At 37.0% G+C, this 22,702-nt stretch overlaps 1 protein-coding gene across 1 annotated transcript in view; it reads left to right on the top strand.

Annotated features, from left to right (window-relative positions):
• Nucleotides 1-22,702, top strand: part of IBTK (inhibitor of Bruton tyrosine kinase) — a 73,541-nt gene that overhangs the window by 35,490 nt on the left and 15,349 nt on the right. Inside the window, exons 12-26 of the mRNA XM_088138010.1 lie at nt 587-1,195; nt 1,866-1,952; nt 5,430-5,512; nt 5,602-5,639; nt 9,292-9,388; nt 9,897-9,998; nt 10,912-11,029; nt 11,736-11,796; nt 12,807-12,934; nt 14,337-14,449; nt 16,854-17,017; nt 17,933-18,096; nt 18,663-18,755; nt 19,135-19,278; nt 21,288-21,410. Of these exons, the coding sequence (XP_087994136.1) occupies nt 587-1,195; nt 1,866-1,952; nt 5,430-5,512; nt 5,602-5,639; nt 9,292-9,388; nt 9,897-9,998; nt 10,912-11,029; nt 11,736-11,796; nt 12,807-12,934; nt 14,337-14,449; nt 16,854-17,017; nt 17,933-18,096; nt 18,663-18,755; nt 19,135-19,278; nt 21,288-21,410 (2,124 nt within the window). The remainder of the gene's footprint in view (nt 1-586; nt 1,196-1,865; nt 1,953-5,429; nt 5,513-5,601; nt 5,640-9,291; nt 9,389-9,896; nt 9,999-10,911; nt 11,030-11,735; nt 11,797-12,806; nt 12,935-14,336; nt 14,450-16,853; nt 17,018-17,932; nt 18,097-18,662; nt 18,756-19,134; nt 19,279-21,287; nt 21,411-22,702) is intronic.

Genomic DNA, 22,702 nt, shown 5'->3' with positions numbered 1-22,702 from the left:
TGCTGGAGGGAATAGTGCTAGTGGATGGAGAATTCTTTCTATCGATTAATTATGCCTTTATGCACATTAGTCAAGCTCCTACCTCATTAATATTTAGCATTCAAGGTTGTAATGTAGATACTTCTACCTGACTAAGCAGAGGGGTGATGAGCCCAGCTTTGCTGTCAGCAAATAAAAGAATATTGGGCTAAATTAAAAAAAAAACTAAGAAAAATATGGATATAAATACAGTAAATGACAGTATGCTAAATCTTCAGAATGGGAAAATGTTTTTGTTACTGTTAAAAGATAGATATGAACTGAATGCTCTTTATTCAAGATACTTACAGTCAGCAGCTGAGAGCTTCCCACATTCTCTCTTCCAAAAGGTGGATATATTTGTGCATATCTAAAAGGCACTTGTATGTCAAGGACAAGATCATATTCCTTCATCATGGTTTTGTTTCTTTTGATGTTCATCAGAAGATAAAAATTCCTGTCATTAAAGTTGTTGCTTTCTCTTTCCATCAAACTTGAATATTTTTATAGGGTATATTAAAAGCTAGATTTGTTGAAAAATTAATGCTTATATACTTTTTTCTTCCAGTTTGTATGAAATTCCAAATGTGTCAAGATCCACCATTACTGAAGATTTTGGAAAGTTGTTGAGAGAAGCTGAAGTTATGGACACCATCCATGACGTAACTTTCCAGGTTGGCACTAGGATGTTTCCTGTGCACAAATACATGTTGGCAATGCGCTCTGATTTTTTCCGGAAACTCTTTGTATCAGACCAGAGTTGGTTAGATTCTGCTGACCTTTACCGTAAAGATAAAGATGATGTTGGCTGTGATCTTTTTGTGATGGAGAAACTTCATCCAGACTTGTTTATGTACCTTCTCCAGTACATTTACACAGACTCATGTGATATGCTGATTCATGGCTACAGGCCCAGAATGGTGTACAAAGAAAGAGTGGAAGAGAATGAAGACAACTTAATTACAAACTTGAATAAAATAGCTATTCATGGGGATGTTAATAACAAGTCTGCATTTGCGGTTTATAGACACAACCAAGGGCAGATGATGAATGAAAAACAGAGGAGTAAATCAAAAACCACTTCTAAAAAGTGCAAAGATGTGGGAGAAGAAATGAATCTTATTAAAATGTTGCAAATTGCTGCAAAGAAATTTGGTCTTAGTAGTTTAAGTTCAAGGTATGTGATCCCTTTATATGATTTTGTATGTGTGATTTTTTTCCCCTTAATAGTTTAATCCTTAGGTTAAATACCTGGACCCAATATTGAAGCATCTGGTAATGGGTAGGACTGTACCTCCAGAAAAGATACTTGAAAACATGTGGCTTTCTGTATTTAATTGTGTATGGTGTTGTATCAATGTTGTACTAACAGAAAATATTCTTAAGGGGAGGGTTCCACCTTGCTCTTTGAACCATCCAGCTGAATTCATTTTCAAACATGCAGAAAGCTCAATAGCAAAAGTAGCATCCTGTTTGTGTGTGTTGACAGTGAAAATTCTACTGCATTTACAATGCTACTCAAATTATAATAACAAAATTAGAACCAATTAGCTATGGACTTTTTACCAAAGATTTGGAGCAATGCTACAAATCCTGTTTAGCTTCCCTGTTTATAGGAAGCCTCAGTAATCTTTTTACTTTGCTAGCATAGACAAACAACTATGTGCAAAAGCAGACATTTTTCTAATTCCTGAAAAAAAAATGCACTCAATACTGGAAAAATACCATGTATTGAACATTGGCAGATAACTTTCTGTTGGTTATATATTATTACTTTCAAAATAAATTATTGCTATAACAGTGATTTTCTTCTGTGATTGTGAATAATTTTTAAATTTTCCATGTAGGCTAGATGGAATCAGAATAGAAAATGGAAGAATTAATGTTGTGAACAGCAAAAAAGGCAACAAACCAAAGTTCAGTCAGAAAAAATGGTGAGTTTATATGATCTGGGAGAGGTGGGGATTACAGGACCAAATCAGCCAATGGGTAATCCAGAAACTCCTCTTCATGAATTGTTCTTTTATAGTGGTGAAGGGATTTTACATCTCAATGATGGCTATGAGCTATGCTATTGAGAGTGTGCCCTTCAAGAAGAGTCACCCATGACAGGCGGAATACAGTAGAGGGATAAGACTAAATAAGATCCACTGGAAAAGAAAATGACAGTCCACTCTAATATTCTGCCAAGAAAACCAGATGGACACTCACAGCCTGTTCAGTGTCAGTATGATACTAGGTTACTTCTTGGGTCAGAATGTATCCAATAAGCTATTGGGGAAGAGCAGAGGGCTGACATAAGTAACACTGGTGCTTGTTCTGGATTGAAGCCAGTCCTGAAGTGACCAGAAGCAAAAGGAAAGTTGAGCATTGCAACATTGGCAAAATGATGAACCAAGGCAAACATGATGTTGTCAGAGCAGAAATATCAATACTGGACATTGACATTCTGGGAATCAGCAAATTGATATGAAATAGAACATATCAGAGGAGCATCAGATCTACTTCAGGCAAAAAGACCATAAAATAATGGAGTGTCTGTTAACAAAAGGAAGTCAAAGTCAGTTCTGCAGCACACCCAAGAAATGATAGAATAATCTCAATTTGAGTGCTAAACAAACCAATCAATAATATGGTGATATTTAGATATGTCTCTACAAATGGACATCTCTAGATGGACAAGACTGAAATCAGATTGGCTATATACTCAGCAAGCAAAGAGAGAGAATCTCTGTTCAGTCAGCAAGGACAAGATCTGGCACTGATTGTTGGTTCAGATCACAAACTTGTTTTTGCAAAATTACAGCTTAAAAAAATCAGACCAAGAAGAATATAACCTCAGCAGTATTCCATGCGATTATGTGAGAAAGCTAAAGAGTAGATTTAATGGACTAGAATTGACAGAGTGCCTGAAGAACTCTGGCATCATTTAAGACAGAGCATAGAAAAATATCCAGAAATTTAAAAAGTTAAAAAAGGCAAAATGGCTCTCTGTTAATATACTGAATGCAGCTGAAGAAAGTTGGACATTTGAAACATTTTAAGCTTAAAATATTTCCAACCATAGTGGGAATGATCTGATGCTGCTCCACCTATAGTGAGAGTGTTCCAAGTTCAAAATAGCCATTGTGAGCTCCGAATACTTCTAGTACATTTAGAGAATTCCTCTTTCTTGGGCTGTTGCCAGTCTCCTCCTCTGTCTTAGCATTGTTAGTGTTTTTTGGACTTGGTGTTTGCTTCCAATTTTCACTGTACTCTGCTTCTCGGATTGTAAATATTCTGGATAGCTGCCATTCATTTTATTGTGTTCATTACTGGCGTGCAAAATATTTTGTATTCAAAATTGATGGTTCCAACCTTACCAGAAGTGTTCTGAGCTTACACTGGCTGCTTTGAGCTTGAAATACTTTTGGTGTAGGTAAGACAGCATCAGAATGCTCCCACAGTGGTTGGAATAATCCATTTTAAGCTTAAAATATTTCAGATTTGAAATACTTCGCATACCTCTAATGCTTGCGTGCATGGAAGCTCTGGGTACTAAACTGTAGGATACTATAGATAAAGATAGTTTTTCCTGAACTTGTACCTTGCTTGTAAGATTGTCAGCTCCATCTTTGGTTAACATTTGAAAAAAGGATGAAACTGTTTTGTGGTTGCAGGCTTTTAATTTTTTTGAAATAAATACCTTATGTGTTTACATGTTAAGCTTTGTAAGGAATAAACTACTGTATTTCATTAATTAGTATAATATTTGTATACAGGTGAAACTCAAAAAATTAGAATATCGTGCAAATGTTCATTTATGTCAGTATGGCAACTCAAAAGGTGAAACCAATATATGAGATAGACGCATTACATGCAAAGCGAGATATGTCAAGCTTTACTTTGGTATAATTGTGATGATTATGGCGTACAGCTTATGAAAACCCCAAATTCACAATCTCAGAAAATTAGAATAGTGTGAAAAGGTTCAATATTCTAGGCTCAAAGTGTCCCACTCTAATCAGTTAATGAATCCATAACACCTGCAAAGGGTTCCTGAGTCTTTAAATGGTCTCTCAGGCTGGTTCAGTAGGAATCACAAACATGGGAAAGACTGCTGACCTGGCAGTTGTGCAGAAAACCATCACTGACACCCTCCATAAGGAGGGAAAGCCCCAAAAGGTAATTGCAAAAGAAGTTGGATGTTCCCAAAGTGCTGTATCAAAGCATATCAATAGAAGGTTATGTGGAAGGGAAAAGTGTGGTAGAAAAAGGTGCACAAGCAGCAGGGATGACTGCAGCCTGGAGAGGATTGTCAGGAAAAGGCCATTCAAAAGTGTTGGGGACTTTCACAAGGAGTGGACTGAGGCTGGAGTTAGTGCATCAAGAGCCACCACACACAGACGGATCCTGGACATGGGCTTCAAATGTCGTATTCCTCTTGTCAACCCACTCCTGAACAACAAACAACGTCAGAAGCGTCTTACCTGGGCTACAGAAAAAAGGAACTGGTCTGTTGCCCGGTGGTCCAAAGTCCTCTTTTCTGATGAGAGCAACTTTTGCATCTCATTTGGGAACCAAGGACCCAGAGTCTGGAGGAAGAATGGAGAGGCACACAATGCACGATGCTTGAAGTCCAGTGTGAAGTTTCCACAGTCTCTGTTGATTTGGGGAGCCATGTCATCTGCTGATGTTGGTCCACTGTGCTTCATTAAGTCCAGGGTCAACGCAGCAGTCTACCAGGAGATTTTGGAGCACTTCATGCTTCCTTCCGCAGACAAGCTTTATGGGGATGCTGACTTCATTTTCCAGCAGGACTTGGCACCTGCCCACACTGCCAAAAGTACCAAAACCTGGTTCAATGACCATGGGATTACTGTGCTTGATTGGCCAGCAAACTCGCCTGACCTGAACCCCATAGAGAATCTAAGGGGCATTGCCAAGAGAAAGATGAGGGACATGAGACCGAACAATGCAGCAGAGCTGAAGGCCGCTATTGAAGCATCCTGGTCTTCCATAACACCTCAGCAGTGCCACAGGCTGATAGCATCCATGCCACGCCGCATTGCGGCAGTCATTGCTGCAAAAGGGGCCCAAACCAAGTACTGAGTACATATGCATGCTTATACTTTGCAGAGGTCCGATATTGTTCTATTTCCAATCCTTGTGTTATTGATGTCATGTAATATTCTAATTTTCTGAGATTGTGCATTTGGGGTTTTCATAAGCTGTACGCCATAATCATCACAATTATACCAAAGTAAAGCTTGACATATCTCGCTTTGCATGTAATGCGTCTATCTCATATATTGGTTTCACCTTTTGAGTTGCCTTACTGACATAAATGAACATTTGCACGATATTCTAATTTTTCGAGTTTCACCTGTATGTTACATTATATTCTATACAATGTTGTAATTTTTTTTCAGTTCATACCTCTGTGATGTGACTATGAAGTCTAAAGATGGAAAGGAATTCCCATGCCACAAATGTGTACTATGTGCAAGACTTGGTAGGTATAACGTAAGGTAGCTTGGTTATTTTATTAATAATTCTGTGCTTTTTTAATACATGTCAAAATGAGATCTGTCTCCTTTTCAGATTACTTTCACAGCATGCTGAGCAACTCTTGGATTGAGGTGAGTGTGCAGATTCATTACCAGTCCCTTTTTAAAAAAAATTCTGCAAAAATATTTATTGGGGATTATGTGGAGAAAGTAATTGCTTATGGAGTAAATTAAAATAATGTCGTACAGCATAGAGGATTATATCCTTTTAAGAATATAAAAATCACTAAAGAACTAATCACTAATAAATATTTGCCTTTTGCATAACTGATTAAAGAATGGATACTTAAATCATTTTAATACCTACAGTGGGGCAAAAAAGTATTTAGTCAGCCACCAATTGTGCAAGTTCTCCCACTTAAAAAGATGAGAGAGGCCTGTAATTTTCATCATAGGTATACCTCAACTATGAAAGACAAAATGGGGGAAAAAATCCAGAAAATCACATTGTCTGATTTTTCAAGAATTTATTTACAAATCATGGTGGAAAATAAATATTTGGTCACCTACAAACAAGCAAGATGTCTGGCTCTCACAGACCTGTAACTACTTCTTTAAGAGGCTCCTCTGTCCTCCACTCGTTACCTGTAGTAATGGCACCTGTTTGACCTTGTTATCAGTATAAAAGACACCTGTCCACAACCTCAAACAGTCACACTCCAAATTCCACTATGGCCAAGACCAAGGAGCTGTTGAAGGACACCAGAAACAAAATTGTAGACCTGCACCAGGCTGGGAAGACTGAATCTGCAATAGGCAAGCAGCTTGGTGTGAAGAAATCAACTGTGGGAGCAATAATTAGAAAATGGAAGACATACAAGACCACTGATAATCTCCCTTGACCTGGGGCTCCATGCAAGATCTCACCCTGTGGGGTCAAAATGATCACAAGAACGGTGAGCAAAAATCCCAGAACCACACGGGGGGACCTAGTGAATGACCTGCAGAGAGCTGGGACCAAAGTAACAAAGGCTACCATCAGTAACACACTACACTGCCAGGGACTCAAATCCTGCAGTGCCAGACGTGTCCCCCTGCTTAAGCCAGTACATGTCCGGGCCCGTCTGAAGTTTGCTAGAGAGCATCTGGATGATCCAGAAGAGGATTGGGAGAATGTCATATGGTCAGATGAAACCAAAGTAGAACGTTTTGGTCTAAACTCAACTCGTCGTGTTTGGAGGAGAGAATGCTGAGTTGCATCCAAAGAACACCATACCTACTGTGAAGCATGGGGGTGGAAACATCATGCTTTGGGGCTGTTTTTCTGCAAAGGGACCAGGACGACTGATCCGTGTAAAGGAAAGAATGAATGGGGCCATGTATCGTGAGATTTTGAGTGAACACCTCCTTCCATCAGCAAGGGCATTGAAGATGAAACGTGGCTGGGTCTTTCAGCATGACAATGATCCCAAACACACTGCCCGGGCAACGAAGGAGTGGCTTTGTAAGAAGCATTTCAAGGTCCTGGAGTGGCCTAGCCAGTCTCCAGATCTCAACCCCATGGAAAACCTTTGGAGGGAGTTGAAAGTCCGTGTTGCCCAGCGACAGCCCCAAAATATCACTGCTCTAGAGGAGATCTGCATGGAGGAATGGGCCAAAATACCAGCAACAGTGTGTGAAAACCTTGTGAAGACTTACAGAAAACGTTTGACCTCTGTCATTGCCAACAAAGGATATATAACAAAGTATTGAGATGAACTTTTGATATTGACCAAATACTTATTTTCCACCATGATTTGCAAATAAATTCTTTAAAAATCAGACAATGTGATTTTTTGGATTTTTTTCCCATTTTGTCTCTCATAGTTGAGGTGTACCTACGATGAAAATTACAGGCCTCTCTCATCTTTTTAAGTGGGAGAACTTGCACAATTGGTGGCTGACTAAATACTTTTTTGCCCCACTGTATAATTAGTATTAAATATTAGCTGCACTATATTGATGAATTTTAATGACATTTTTTTGTATATAATAGAAAACAGGACCTTGCTCAGTGGAAGGAACTTTAGATGTTCCGGGAAAGAGGAAATATTAAACAGTCAGTTAATAATAAAACTGTTCACATGGAAGAAAATTAAAATATCCTCATTGCCTGTCAAAAGTATCCTTAGTAGACCTTCTTAAAAATATTTTTAGAAGAGTAGGAATAGTTAACTTTTATAGAAATTGCATTTGTGACAAGGAAGCCACTGTAACAACAACAACAATTCTTTCTTCATACTGTGCCAGCCAATGTAATCTCAGATGATATCTGGAGCTTGGAGCAAGGTCACCTTTTCATACAGTCATATATTCTCTGGTAGTCAAGTCCATGTATCTGGCTAAGCCATGAGGCCTTCAGGATACTGCATTTATTAACCCCTGATCCCTATTTCTGAAAATTATTTGCTTCTTCACTCTAGTCCTCCATTTATTTCCATTTTACTGGGTGTTTTCTTTTTTGAATAGAAATGCTTGGGCTCCTTGTTATTCTCCTGATTGCAATAGAATAGATTTTTTCTATAGGCTTGACTGTTGCTAGCTAAGTAGCACATTTATTTATTTAATTTATCACTCAAATTTCTAAAGTCACCCAACTCATAAACAACTCTGGAAGTTAAAAACAACATCCAGTACAATAAAATATAAAATAGAGATTTCTTGGGTTGTTCGCAATGCTAATAGAGGCAACTGATTCATTGCTAGATTTGGCACTTAATTTCCTGGTGCTGTGCCTGAATGTGCATGGCTTTGTCAGTATTACTAATAGTGTGCACATATTAGTGTTAGATAACAGTAATCCAAGTCCCTGTACCCCCCGCCCCCCCAAATGGCATTGGGAATTCTTTTCATGGTGTGAATGTCCAAAGCTTTTTCTAATAAATCTTGAAAGCATGAAGTCAGATTGAGTCTTTCTCAAGTTTGTGTATACTGAAAGTGCCAGTGGATGACTAATAGCTATGGAGCATTTAGTAGACTCCCTTACAGTTATTTTCCAAAATGGAGCATTACCAAAATGTTTGAAATAATTCGGTTATGTCTGCAGGATGCTGTGTTCGTGTGAGTTTTTCCCCTTTGTTTGCATTTGGCTTGATAGTTCAGAACAATTGATGAGGCATGGATGCTATATAGTGTACTGTATCATTAATTCCCATACTGTATGCTATGAGAACATAGAGAAAGGTTCTATGAATCCACTGTAGCTGCTATCAGAAGAGCCTGCCAACTGCTTTTTAGTTTTATTCCCTGCCATAGCCTGCTTTCTGGCAACTGGCCACATTGGAAATAGATAATTCTGTGAAGTCTCTTCACTGGATAGGCTTCCATCATCTTTCAGAAGCGTAATTCCTGTAGAAACTGGAGGTAGTCTTTGAGGATTGAAAAACATTACTTCTGCTCTAGTTCTTCTTATACAAAAATGCAAGAAGCTTTAAACCTATGTATATTATCCCAGTTGCCTTGGAAAAAGTATACTTTGGATACTTGGTAAAACCCGTCCTGATTTTCAAGAATGAAAACATTATCATCTATCGTATAATGTGTACCAATGTGGGCTACCAACAGAATAAGTAAATGATCTTCATTATTTGAAAATCATAGGTATTTATTTGTTAATAGTTATTTTGTGTGGGCAGCATATGTCTTTTGAAACCTGAAGACTTTTCTGAAAGTTTTTAGCAAAATTGTCCTGGATCGTAAAGTGGACTTGCACTTGAAATGTCTGTTTAAACTCCCTTTCATTTAGGCATCACGTTGTGCATCTCTAGAGTTGCCATTCCCATCTGAAATCCTGCAGGTCATCCTGGATTATATCTACACAGATGAAGCTGTTACAGTAAAAGGTGAGGGCGTTAACTTCTTTTGCATTACTAGAATAAGAATTAGTAGCAATAGGAATTAATAGGAATCTGGTATCCTTTGAGAAGTTTTGTGTTGCAGATAATTAGGGATAAGGTAGAAATTGGGAGTAAAGAAGAAAGTAGTATTGATAGTCCCAAACTGTGGTATGAAATTCCATTGCAAATGGGATTAATATTGAGGGAGAAACTCTTTGTTTAAAATTAGCATCCTGCATTCCCCCACAGCAGCTGTTGAAAATAGTAAGTCATTTTAAAAATATGTTTGCAGAAAGCTGAAATGAGGAAAAGAGGAAAAGAGATAATTTATTGTGGAAAATGGAATAGAAGTACTTCTAGAGGACAACTTGCATATTCCAATCTAATCATTTGAAAACATTTGGTGTCAAGTGAATTAATACACTACAAATGGTAGAATGTGATATTGGTTCAACTAGCCAATGGACAGTAAGTTGGAAACTTGTTTAAATTACAATTTTTCACTGATTTCCAGAATCTCAAAATGTGGAATTCATCTGCAATGTTCTTGTGGTAGCAGACCAGCTCCTTATGTTACGATTAAAAGAAATCTGTGAAGTAGCCATTACAGAAAAATGTGAGTTATTCATTGTTTCAGAATGTTCTTATAATGTTTTCATTTTCTATTAAAGTAAAAATTCATATCAAAGCGAACACATGGTCATATTGTTTATTAAATGTGGAAACACAAGACCTGTTCTTAAAAAAAAAGTGTACTTACCCAGTAGTTTTCATTCTATGCTCCATGAATTTTTGCTAAGGCTTTCTCAGTTAGAAGATTACTAATACAGACAGTCCCCTACTTGCAAACTTTCATGTTGTGAACTTTCACCAATACAAACAAGATGGACCTGGAAGTCAGAACCGGAAGTTGGGCTGGAAGTCAGAACTGGAAGTCAGGAGAAGGCGGGAAAGGGTTAGAAAGGGTTAGAAAGAGGTAGGAGAGGGGGCAGTGGCAGAGAACAGGAGAGAGGGGGTGGAGATCTCCTGCCTTGCCTGGCAACAGAACATGCTGCGCCCCACCGGTTCATTCTTCACTCCCCTCTCCTCTGTTACCACCCCCTCTCCTGCCTCACCTGGCCACACAAGATAGGGCTTCTCTGCCCACACCGTTGCCCCACCTCCTTTTTTTTTTACTTTTTACTTTTTACTTGGTTGGACTTACGAACAAAATGGACTTATGAACAGCCTCTTGGACTGTTTGTAAGTAGGGGACTATCTGACAAATGTTCTTTAGCAAAGATTATCCATCTTCTTTTGCAAAATGTAACTGCAACAGCACACAAAAGAATTGATTCATTCATGTTAGTGCTCAGTGTGATTTGAGTATGCATTTTAGAAAATGCCCTAGGATCTTGTGAATAAACTGGAGTATGGATGTAGACCTTTCTCTATATGGGTAGCCTACTATTGGCACCAGGTGAAAAGCATAATCTTTTATTGTTTCTATCATGTTCTCCAAATAAATAGCCACTATTTCTAAATTTCAGTGACTTTAAAGAATGCTGCTGAGCTCCTGGAATTTTCAGCCACATATAATGCTGAACAGCTAAAACAGTCTTGCTTGCAGTTTATCGTAGTAAACATGGCAGCCATACTTGAAACACGGTAAGAGCAGGGCCTTGATCTCAGTTGCTGTCTTACTGATTTGTAGTGATACACGGAATATCTATGTGTCTTACTAAGTGGTTACATATCCTTTAGTCTCCTATCTTGCTTCCATGCCAAAAAAGCCATTTGGAAATATGAAACCAAAGACATCAAAATAAAACTGTCTAGAGGCAAGGTTTTATTTTGCTTTTTAATTGAAACAGAACATTGACAAAAATACTAAAAATAGCAAATAACAGAATTATATTAAGCAACAACACAACCCATATTTTTAATAAAAAAACACACATTGAATATATACATCCACCATGTTTCAATAATTTTATCTTTAACTGCTGCTATTTAACTAATTCTGTTTTCATGAACACTCATTTGATTTGAGTGTTCTGAACTTATATTAGAACATACATACTTCAAGAATTGTATTTTGAGGGCAAAACAAAGTATCTGACATGTTTCAATTTTTGTTCCAATGGAATGCAACCATTTCAAGGTGCTGTTTTGTTCCAAGTTCAAAACATCTGTTTTCTCAATTCCTGTCACTTTAGAACTTAAGTCTATTATCAATATATCCTATGCTTTAAGAAACTGAATTTTAAAAAAATATTCAGAAGTCAGCATGTTCAGCTTTCATTGTTTTCTACTGGGGTACAGCAAGGTATAACGCCGTTACTGAACCACATTTAATTTGTATTTGTCATAGAGTTCTGGATGTTTTAAGTGATGAAGTTTTGAAGGATCTTTCTACCTCTTACAGAAAAATGGTGAGTTCTGCATTGATTAGTTAAAACAGAATACCATTTATAATAACTTGAAAGAAGAAATGTAACAATTGTTTTTAGGTACCTGTTTAAATTAATGTAGGCTATTAAAGTCATATGGTATGCTTTGAAGTCATTTTATTTTTTTACTGAAACTCTCTTCCCAATTTATTTTTGATTATATGTGGCATTGATAGCAGTCTCATGCGTCATTAAAGTTATAGAAATATATTGTGAGAAGTTCCAAATAAAATGTAAATGTGCTAGTGAATTGTGGCAGAGTGAGCAGTTTCTCATATTGTAAAATAACAGCTTTAGTATGAGCAATACAGTCCTAAAACACAGTACAGCCAGTTGAGCAGCACAACTGATAGTAGCATGGCACGCTCAGGCACCAAGATGCTTGTAATTTATCTGATCCTCTTGGAACCCCCAGTTAAACATTTCATTTATTTTTCTATAAAATCTTTCAAGATTTAAGTCTAGTAATGTCAAGGCATTTCAACATTTATGCTTGCAAATTTGGTGTTCCTATTGAGACCTCAAATATTGTGAGATTTTGATAAAGTCATTTTTAATTTTTACCAGCCCAGACATTGTACATGGATGCATAGGAATGTGTGCATCCTGAAAAGGTTGCCCATATCCGACATTGCTTTTTTCTTTGCAGAAAAAGTTGATTTAGAGAATAACATATTTCATCTAATTTTTTTATATTGCATTAAGTTCCTATGGTTGCGAAGATTATTGTAATAATATAAGTAAAAATGCATGTACAACATTTTCTCCTTTTTGATAAAGAAAGCTACATGTGTGTTTTTTATGCATTGTTCCCTCAGATATTTCTGTGTGATTAATTCATTGTAGAGCACTCTTAGATCACTGTAGCACTCTTTAAACCATGGGTTTTTTTCAGAATTTCAGCGTTCATCCCAATAGCTTTTTAAAATACAAATCTGATGGTTTCCTATTTTTTCTGATTTTCAAATTAAAAAAACGTTACGATGTTGCAGATTCCTGCTATGGATCGCAGAGTAATTACTCCATACCACGATGGTCCTGATATTAGTTCTCTGGAGCCTGAGGAAGGAGAAACATTTGTCTTCCTAAAAGAAGAACTGAGTACAGAGCAAGCCTTGCAGTGAGAATCCCTTTTCTTCTGATAGATGCATTGGGCCTGAGTGAAGTTCTTCATTCAAATTGAGTCTTCAGCGAAGTAGCCTTTAAGTGCAGCTGCACAAAGCAAAACACACCCTGCTTCTATGGGTTGTAGCAGAGTCTCAGAGCCATGTTGGGGCTGCTGCTTTGTTGGCCTTCAGTCCGTTGCACATGCCTAAAAATGTTTATGCCATACCTGAGCTGAGTAGCACACTTCGATACATAGGTTGCAGGTTTTTTAGTCCTGCTTCACTCCAGAGAAGAGAATCCAGATGGCTCTGAAGCATTGCTTCTCCATACAGCTCTAGTATTCAAGAAACAGTCATACACTTGGAATGGAATGTGAATACTTTTCTTAGTAAAGTGGGCCTGCCAGCCCTCAGAGTGGATGGGCTCAAAAAACAGGGCCCATTTTATTGTTGGAGGGGCATGGGGGCAAAATGAGTGTTTAAAGCTTTGTAGTGCCTTAAAGCACCAATTTCACTTCTTCAGAACTTTGAACGGTGCTTGCCATGCTGCAGAAAGTCTGGCCTAGCTCTCAGACAGATGAAAGCTGTGAATTCGTCTCTTAGAAGATTTTCTTTTATGCTTCCTGAGTACTATAAATGCCCACTGTAAATTGCACCATCCTGATTCAAAACTAAACAAGAAATAGAGAAAGAGTTAGGCAACTGTGGTGTTCTGGTGTTGATCCTAGTCAGCCTGTACAATGAGCAGTAAACCCACTTCAGTGTTATAGTATAAGGTAAATTGCAGAGTATGGAACCTTGGGATGGAATATATTAAAAATGTCTAGCTTTTCAAAATTGGGCTAGAAAAACCATTGACCTTGGATTAGGGGATATTTTAATCTGGGAGGCTATAATAAGAGGGATGGACATTTTAAATCAGTGTTTTTCAAACTTGGCAACTTTAATATGTGAGGACTTCAACTCCCAGAATTCTCCAGCCAGCATGTTGGCTAGGGAATTCTGGGAGTTGAAGTCCTCATGTCTAAAGTTGCCAAGTTTGAAAAACACTGTTTTAGGTCATTCTTGATCAAGGATTTGCAACCTTTTCATGGCTGGGGCTGTCTGCCACAGTTGATGGGGCAGTGACATAAAATGAGTGGAGTTCTTCCCTATACAGTTTTGGAACAGGGCTTGGTGTTTTTTCCACTGAGCTTTGAGTGTTTTAAGGGCAATTACTATAGTTGTTATATGTTTCCTTTCTCAATACAGTGGGAAACCATGCCACTGAATTTCATTAGCATTGTCTGAAAAAAGATTAGAAGTCTGCCCATTGCCCAGGGATCACAGGGTATCAACACATATTCTAGATGCTATCACTATAATCAGGAGTGAGTGAAATTGAAGCAAATATCTGTTTTGTTTTTCTTAAACTAGAGAAGCGCTTCTCAAGAAAGTTAAAGCAAAGGCTAAAAAGAAGCCTCGAAGACGGTCAGACAGTTCAGGAGGGTATAACCTGTCAGATATTATCCAGAATCCACCAACTACAGGTGAGTGGCTAAAAACAGGGCTGATCTATTCTTTCTAACTATTATTTTTAGGTAACTTCTGCATAATGGCAAAAATATAATGTCTGAACTTTAAAACATGGCTTGTAATGGCTGGTTTTTCTGTAGTGCCAGAATTAACTTATGAGGTGATGAGTCCCAAGGTCCAGTCACTTTATATATGAAAAGTATTGTGTGCTAAGGCTGACTGTACAAAGGGTTTGAAAGAGATGTTTCACGATGCACAATACGAATGCAGCAACTCTCTTTGAATCGTTAAGGAACGATGTCTTTTTCAAGTCCTGTGCAGCTGCCTTGAATGCTGGCTCTGCATATGCGTGTGTGCATAGCCACTTTACTTTGCTGGTGATTCCAGAGAACTGGAGCAGCAGAAAAAGATGCCCTTGGTTTAATTATTTGAAGGTTAGCAGGTTTCATGCTAACACCTTTTCTAATGCCTTACACAATCTTGTTCCTTCCTTTCACTCAAGGAGGTGAAATTTGCAAATTGTTTTTTGCTGAAGCAAGTTAATACACATCCAGCTACTGCAGTGTGTTTTTTCTTGTAATGTTACGGACAGGAATGTACTGTTACTAGTCCATGAGGGAATCACATAAATAGATATTATAAAATGAAAAATACTGCAGTGTGTTGTATAATACAAACATTAAGGTTTCTTCTCTGTAAAGTTGATCACAGTGTGGGGAGATGGCTGCAGTCTGCAGATATCTCAGTAAAGAGAGAGAATCAGAACGACATCTTCATCTGAAAAATGAAAATATAAATACCCAAACACACAAGGACTGCATGATGTGGTTTAGTAACTATGTTGCATATGAATACACATTGTTCATCTTAATGTTTAGATGTGGCAGGTCATTGGTTTATTTTCAGTCTGAATACATACCCTGGTTATGAAGACAAGACTGCTACTGATATATGTATGCATTTGCCTTCTGATTAACACATAGAGCCCAAGAAATGTGAATATAAAATTGAGCCCCGGGATATTGCAGTATTTGAGGTTCAACTTCATTCAATTTTAAGCCATGAACCAGCTTGAAGTCATACTTTCAAGCCTCATTGATCTTAATGGTAACATCAAGCTACATCAAGCTTAAGCATACTATCCCTTGTTGAAAACAGTAAAGAGTTAAAAAAAAAAAAACTTTTTCTGAGTATAATCTACCCTTATATTTTAAGAAAGTGTCTTTTGCAGAATTAATACTTTCTTGGGTTATAAAGTATATGTGAACTTAAATGGTGATTACTTAATTAAAATGGCTGGAATAGCATTTCAGAGAGAGCATCTGTACCTGTATCACTCACATAGAATTAGTTTACATTGGATTAAATAAGTTAGCATTTTAGAATTCCCTGTAACAAGAAGTGTGTATTTGGCATGCTTTTGTGTTGTAGCTTTAAAGTAACATTTCAAAGTAACATTTTCAAATTGTGTGAAATTAATGCTATTTTGATATGTACAAAAATTGGAGTTCGTGACTACATAAAGAATGATACTGAGCTATTTTTTGCTACATACCTAATTGAAAGTTAAAGGGGTTGTAGCCCTACTAACCAACATATAACCTCTTATTACTAAGGGAAAATTAAAAGGAAGATTGTTGTTATATTTTCCAAATGATATATGTATTCTGTTAAGAAGAAAATATATAAATCTGCTTTTTCCATGCAAGCAGTTTACTATAATACAAATCACTGAGGTGTGCAATCTTGAATTGAAAAGATCTTGTTTCAAGTGTAAACAGGTCTTTCAATCACTCTGAAAGCATTCCATGCTTGAAGCAATGCTATTTCAGAATGTTCCCCAAAATGACTGAAATGGCATAGTTTGTACTTAAGAGGCAATACATTCTTCAACTCCAGCTCAGCAGCAAAGGAGAAAAACAATTCTGCACATCACATTAACCACAATTCCAGATCCTCTGATAGCTTTAATTCTGTAAGAATTTCAGTGGCTTTCTAGGAGCCTCGCGGGATAATTGTCTCTCTTGCCGCTTCATTCCCCAGAAGTTACACATGTGTAGCTATGGGAGTGTTGAGAGTTGTGCATAAAAGAGCAGACGGTGAAGGCTGCATGCTTGAAATAGAGGATGTGGGGCAAGGATCGGGTAAACATTTTCTCTGTGAACTCAAGCAGGCAGTCCATTTGCTAGAGCAGTCTTTCTCAATCTCAGTGACTTGAAGATGTATGGATTTCAACCCCCCAGCTGGCAGGGGAATTCTGGGAATTGAAGTCCACACATCTTAAAAGTCACTGAGATTGAGAAACACTGTGCTACAGGATAGCAATCCGTTCCCCAGGTGCCAGAATGCACTATCGGTAGTTTTGCTTCCTTGGGCATTTCTGATTTGCCCCAAGATAATTGTGTATTTTTTCCCCAGTACATGCAGGAATATTGAAACTGGATAAAGCTAATTCTGTTGAATCCCTCCCTGAAATGCTGACGTCTGATTCCGAAGGCAGCTCTGTGGGAGTGAACAGTCCCAGAGATTTGCAGTCTCCTGATTTCACAGCAGGACTCCATACAGATAAAGTTGAGCTTAGAGTATGCACATTGTTTTTGTCTTAATACTCATTCATTAAGTATGGCATAATTTAAAAAAAAAATTAGAGACAGATTAACCATGCCTAATGGTTAAATGACTAAGGGGAAAACCTCTCTTATCTAAGGTGCCATGTCAGTTGATTGGACCTTGGTGGTTTATGTGTATTTCATTTAAGTGGGGCTGTTTCCTGAGTTCTGGAGAAGTTATTTCTCTGCAATAGGCTGTGGCTTTATCCTCTACCAAATATTATACTACATAAAAATGTATGTTTCGTTCAGTGCAGAATAATTTTAATATAAATTGTGACAGCTTTCTCTGAGAAACTGCCCTTCAGTAATTTTGGAGTACAACTTCCATTTACTCCAGCCATCTTGTTTAGGGATGATGGGAGTGGTAGGAAGGCTGAATATAAACTGTACTTATTTGAGTACAGAGTCTAATGTTAATTAATTTGAAGGAGTTATAGTGAGTGTATCCTTCTTAAAAGAATATAGCATGTTGTTGTAGCTCAGGGTGCTTATAAGAGAACTGCAACCAAGATTACACTTCTTGGATAATGAAGTCATTAAATTGCTGTGGTTCATGCTTTAATCCTGGCATGCTGCCCAGTGTCACTGTTCAGATGGGCAGCCATATAAATAATTTAAATAGATAAATAAAAATAAATTGATAGTATAATCCAAAGTGGCAGAAAAGTCAGTAGGATTTTAGATGTCAACCCCCAAATATTTCCCAAGATGAAGTGTGTTAAAGGCACTGCAGTGTGACATGAGAACTAGCTTTTAAAATGAGATAAAAGAGAGGGAGTCATTGCTTTTGTAAACTTCAGCCAAAATAGATTGAACCCTATTTTCTGTAAAGTCCATAAGGTTCCTTTTCTACAACAACGTAATGCTAGTATGTTTTGACTACAGGTGAAAGAGAACATGGGTATTTCAGATACATTTGTTTCTCATGCCAACAAAGAAGTAAAAATCTGTCGTGGATCATCAGTGCAGAAAAGTTCTCTTCCGCAGAGTATTCCTAGTAACAAAAACACCTATGTGAGTTCATCCAACTGGGTTGCCAGCTCTTTTAGGTATGCATTTTCTCTGTGTTTCTCCCTTTGTCAAACTGCAAGATTGTTCCTCTGTCTGGAATGTGAGCTTCCCTCTCCATTAAAACCTGGGCCTGCATGCAAGTGGTTTTTGCAGAATCAAATCACCTGACTACTTTGTAGTCATTCTGCTCAAAAAAGTAATGTATTTCTGCTTAGGCTGCTAATTTCTGCCTCTTGGTGGGCCCTCTTGCAAGCCTAGCTATGCTTGGTTGCAGTGTAAATTTTCCATCTGTGATAACCTAATTCATAATAGGCTTTAAAAGAAAAATAACCATACACCTTACCTAGAATTCTGTGTTAAATATTTTACTCAGCATTGTCAATGGACCTAAAAATATCCTTGGTGTGTATGTTTCCTGAAAAATATATATAAAATGTTCATCTGAAAACATTCTATTTGAGGTTTGCCATAATTGAGGAAGTAGACATAAATTATACATCCGGTTACATATAGAAGGCTACAATGGTGTTTGGCAACTGGAATGTAAGTAAAAATGGATATCTTGAAAAGTAACAACTTGTAATTTTTTTTTTTTTTAATTCAGTCCGGCCAGTCCTCCTGCTGTTGATTTAAGAACTATTATGGAAACTGAAGAAAATCTGCAGAAATGTGGGAGTGTGCCAAAGATAAATTCAGGGTTGGTAAAAAAGATATAATACAATCAACTTGACTGATGAGCATTACAGTCCTAATTTGTTGTGTATCTCTTTTTTTAAAACTTTGTTAGAAGCTACATTTTTGAAGTTTCGGCTTTGGATTAAACATTGGTATTAGTGGTGCAGTACCCATGTTGCCCTGCAAACATGGTTCATTATGTACATGAATACATAATCACAGATTAGGAATATTTCTTTTTAAAACTGCTGTTATTATTCAAATTATGGATTTAGATAATGGCAGATAATTTTGTAAATTCAGGACATATAATCCAGCAGTTCTGTGATTGATATGCTTTCGTTACACTCTGTTTGATAAGCTTTAGTAAAGTACTTTTACATTTCTGTGTCTAATTTTAGTAGAGCCACTTCTCATGGAAATAAACTTTCTCAGAAGCAAAGGAAACTGATTGCTCTGGCTGCTAAGGATAATAACCCAGAGGTTGTGCCTGATGCAGTAGTGCTATCTACAGCTCCCAAAACTACAAAACCAGCGACTGTGTGGTATGTACCTTGTTATTTCTTTAGGTTACTGCATATTGGGGTCATTTCAGTTTTGCTTCAGACTCACTGTTTCATAATCTGTGGGAAGGACAGTAATTCAGTGCTGGAGTTTGTGATTTGAATGCAAATTTTGAATTCAGCCCTGGCATCTCAAAGTAGGAAGAGAACCTGCTTGAGACCATGAAGAGTCACTGCTGGTCGTGGTCTGTGGAAATACTGGGTGGTTGGACCAAGAGCGTGACTTAGTGCAAGGAAATACAAAATCTCTAATTAAAGGATTTATAGACTCATTTGTGCACACAGTATTGGTTCCTTGAGTAATTGAATTTATTTTAGTCTTTTAAAGTTTCCATATAAAATAAATACCTTATTATGCTTAGCTTGATTACGTTTTTGTATTAGTAAACAAAATATTCACTGAATATTCCTGAATGCTTAGTTAATAGTGAGAAAAAAGGGGGTGTACTTAACATGTTGAGTTCTGTCGCTCTGGTATAACTCTAATTTTTAAAAATGAACATGCATTTGGCATCAAATTGAAGTTTCTGTGCTTGCAGTATGTGGCATTCTCTTGAAGCGTTGTTTTGCAGCGAAACAAGATACTTGTCTTGGAAATTCAGCAGGTCTTCTGGCAAGAAAATATGCCAGATGGGTGTGGGACCTTCTGGAACTTTTTTGGTTGACATGGAGATTCAGGATACCTTAAACCATACTTGCATTTTTCTTGCCAAAAATAATGTCCAGCTTCACAGTTTTGTGGAATCAAGGATACATATTGTTCTTTGAAGATTAATTAGGTAAAATATGTGGAGATTGTTTTTAGAATGAAATGTGGAGGAAGACTAAAAGAGCAAAGACTAATCTTTCCTTTTGGAAATGGATTTAAATATAATTTCCAAATATGTGTGTGCGTGCATATACATCTCTGGTGAAAAAACATAACAATTTATCTGGGGGAGATACGACTTCTCCTTTCTTCTGGCAGGATACCCTATGCTGTTATTTTCCTAAGTACCAGATGGTCAGTTTTTCAGTTAACAGGTTCAGCAGGTTCTCATCTCTGAGTATTATTTATTTCTCATGTTATGTTTAAGACCTGTGGTGGCTTTAACTGAAAAATCTCATGTTTTGCCTAACTCATGCCATGAATAGGCTTGCAATACTCATGGTACATCAATGTTGTAAGCATGTTTCTTCATCTAGAATGTTGAAATTTAATAGATGTGTAGATCGCAATATCCCAATTACTGCAAAAGCCTGAAAAGAGAAATACCTTGTTGAAAATGAGAGCTTTTTGTACCTAACAGAAAAAAAAAAGTGTGATGGTTTTTATGTTAGAACAGTAGGAAGGAAAACTGCATAAGGCCTTCATATATATTTGCTCCTGCCTCTGTTTTAAGGTAATAGAATTATTCAAATAATGCTGTTAAAATAAACCCTATTTATCTTCCCCAGCCACTTTCAGCCCATGCTTCAAGAAGGAAAGTCAGTTTAGAGTTGGAGACTAGTCAATGTTAATGGCTCTGTGTGTGCCTTACATCATATTTTTCTTTTTGGTCATATTATGTTAGTGTAGTTGAACTATGAATTTACCCAGCAATACAATACAGTAAACTTGTATTATTTTATTTTTATTGGTGTATTATGTTCAGTCAGATTACTGATAGATGTATCATCCAGTACAGACTACTGATACATCCTTCTGTGGATGGTGTTAATTTCTGATTTTCAGCAGTTGTGTTAGAGGGGCCCTGGGGGGGGGCGGGCACAAAAAAAGGCATTGCCTACCTTTAATTTAATGACTTCATAGTTTCTACTAAAAGCTTTGTACTGATTGAACAAGATAAGTGGAAGATACAGAAATGTAATGTTCTAGGACAGCAGTCGTGAAGATTCATGCTTCCAAGTGCTTCATTTCACCAGTAGAAAAGATAGGTTAGTCAGTGAAAGAATTGCACTAGGGTTATCTGGAAATGTAGCTTAGCAAAATTTCGTTCCTTTTACTTCAGGGCTTCCTCATTGCATTCTGCTTTGCCAAAATCATTCCGTGACCTCCTGTCAGAAGAAAAAAAAGTAGTTGGTGCCAATTGTGCTAGAGCAATGGAGAATGTACCAGCTCAAAAATGTCTGAGGTGAGAGAGCTTTAAATTGTATTTCCATTTCTGATAAAGCAGTTTTCTAAGAAAGTTTGAAGATACATGCAGGGATAAAAAGTCAGTAAACTTGTATTATTTTATTTTTATTGGTGTACATTCTGTAAAGCTGTGGTGGCCAGTCATATCCAGCATCATGAGATCAGGCTGCCAAAATTCAGTGACAAAATAATCAAATTTTAGTATGATTTTCATAACTTCTGTTTTCTCAAAACTGAAGGTAGAGATAGGAGCAGCAGGCTGCTGGGGTGCCTCCTGCACTCATTTCTACCATTCATGATATAATATCTCCAGAGGCCTGAAAACTTTGTTTATTGGGCCACTATCAGCCCTCAAAATTGGTCTTTTGCTGCCATCCCTCATCTGCCCACCCCCAAAAAAAATTGGTGATGGCATCACTGGAAGATTGGGAGACTGCACTGTAATCTTTTGTTCCTGTGTAAGGCATTATGACTGACAGATCATCCTTTTGGGACTGCAGAGCATATTACTTGATGCAAATGAATAGAACTTCTGTTTCTTTCCTGATGTGTGATCTATTTTTTAAGTCTGGATCTAGGCCACTCTACCATAACAAAAAATGTTTGCCAATCCCAATCCTATCAGAACAACCATCCTGGGCTGGAATATTGTTCTATTTTGTTTTTTTAATATAATTATTTTATTGAAGTTTAAAAATATGAAGATAAAAAACTAATACAAACTAAGAAATATAAAATATAATTAAAAATGCAGAGAAAAAAAAAAAAAGAAAAAAGATATGTAAAAAAAAGAAGAAATAACTTCCCCCTCTATCAAGAGAAGTACAGGTAGTCCCTGGGTTAAGAATATCCTGGTTACAGATGACCCATAGTTAAGAACAGAGCTTATTGTAGCAACATTTGAGTTAAATACACAATGGTTCAAGTCCATTACACAATACTACTTATATAGTATTATACAATAATACTGTTCTGGCTTAAATACAAATTGGACTTAAGGACAGACCTTGAGAACAGAACTTGTTCTTAAACTGGGGACTACCTGTACAAATAACTTCAGTAACTTATCACCTTCTCTGATATTTCAACAAAAGATCTCTTCTTCTTATATCTCATCTTTTATCAATAAACAAATTATAAAGACTTTTATAATTTATATTATAAAACTTTTATAACTAAAGTTCTAATCAGCAACAGTCCATTAAGAGTTATCAAAAAATAACACCTATATTTTAACCTTAATCAAATAAATCAGTTTTATATTCCTTTACTTTTAACACATTAACTGAT

This window comes from Python bivittatus, unplaced genomic scaffold (assembly GCF_059951505.1).
Source record: "Python bivittatus isolate LINGU-HERP-01145 unplaced genomic scaffold, Pbiv_v1 ctg000020_np1212, whole genome shotgun sequence".
NCBI classification, from domain to species: domain Eukaryota; kingdom Metazoa; phylum Chordata; class Lepidosauria; order Squamata; family Pythonidae; genus Python; species Python bivittatus.
The sequence above is the reverse complement of the archived record's forward strand: the minus strand, read 5'-3'. Positions and strand labels throughout refer to the sequence as shown.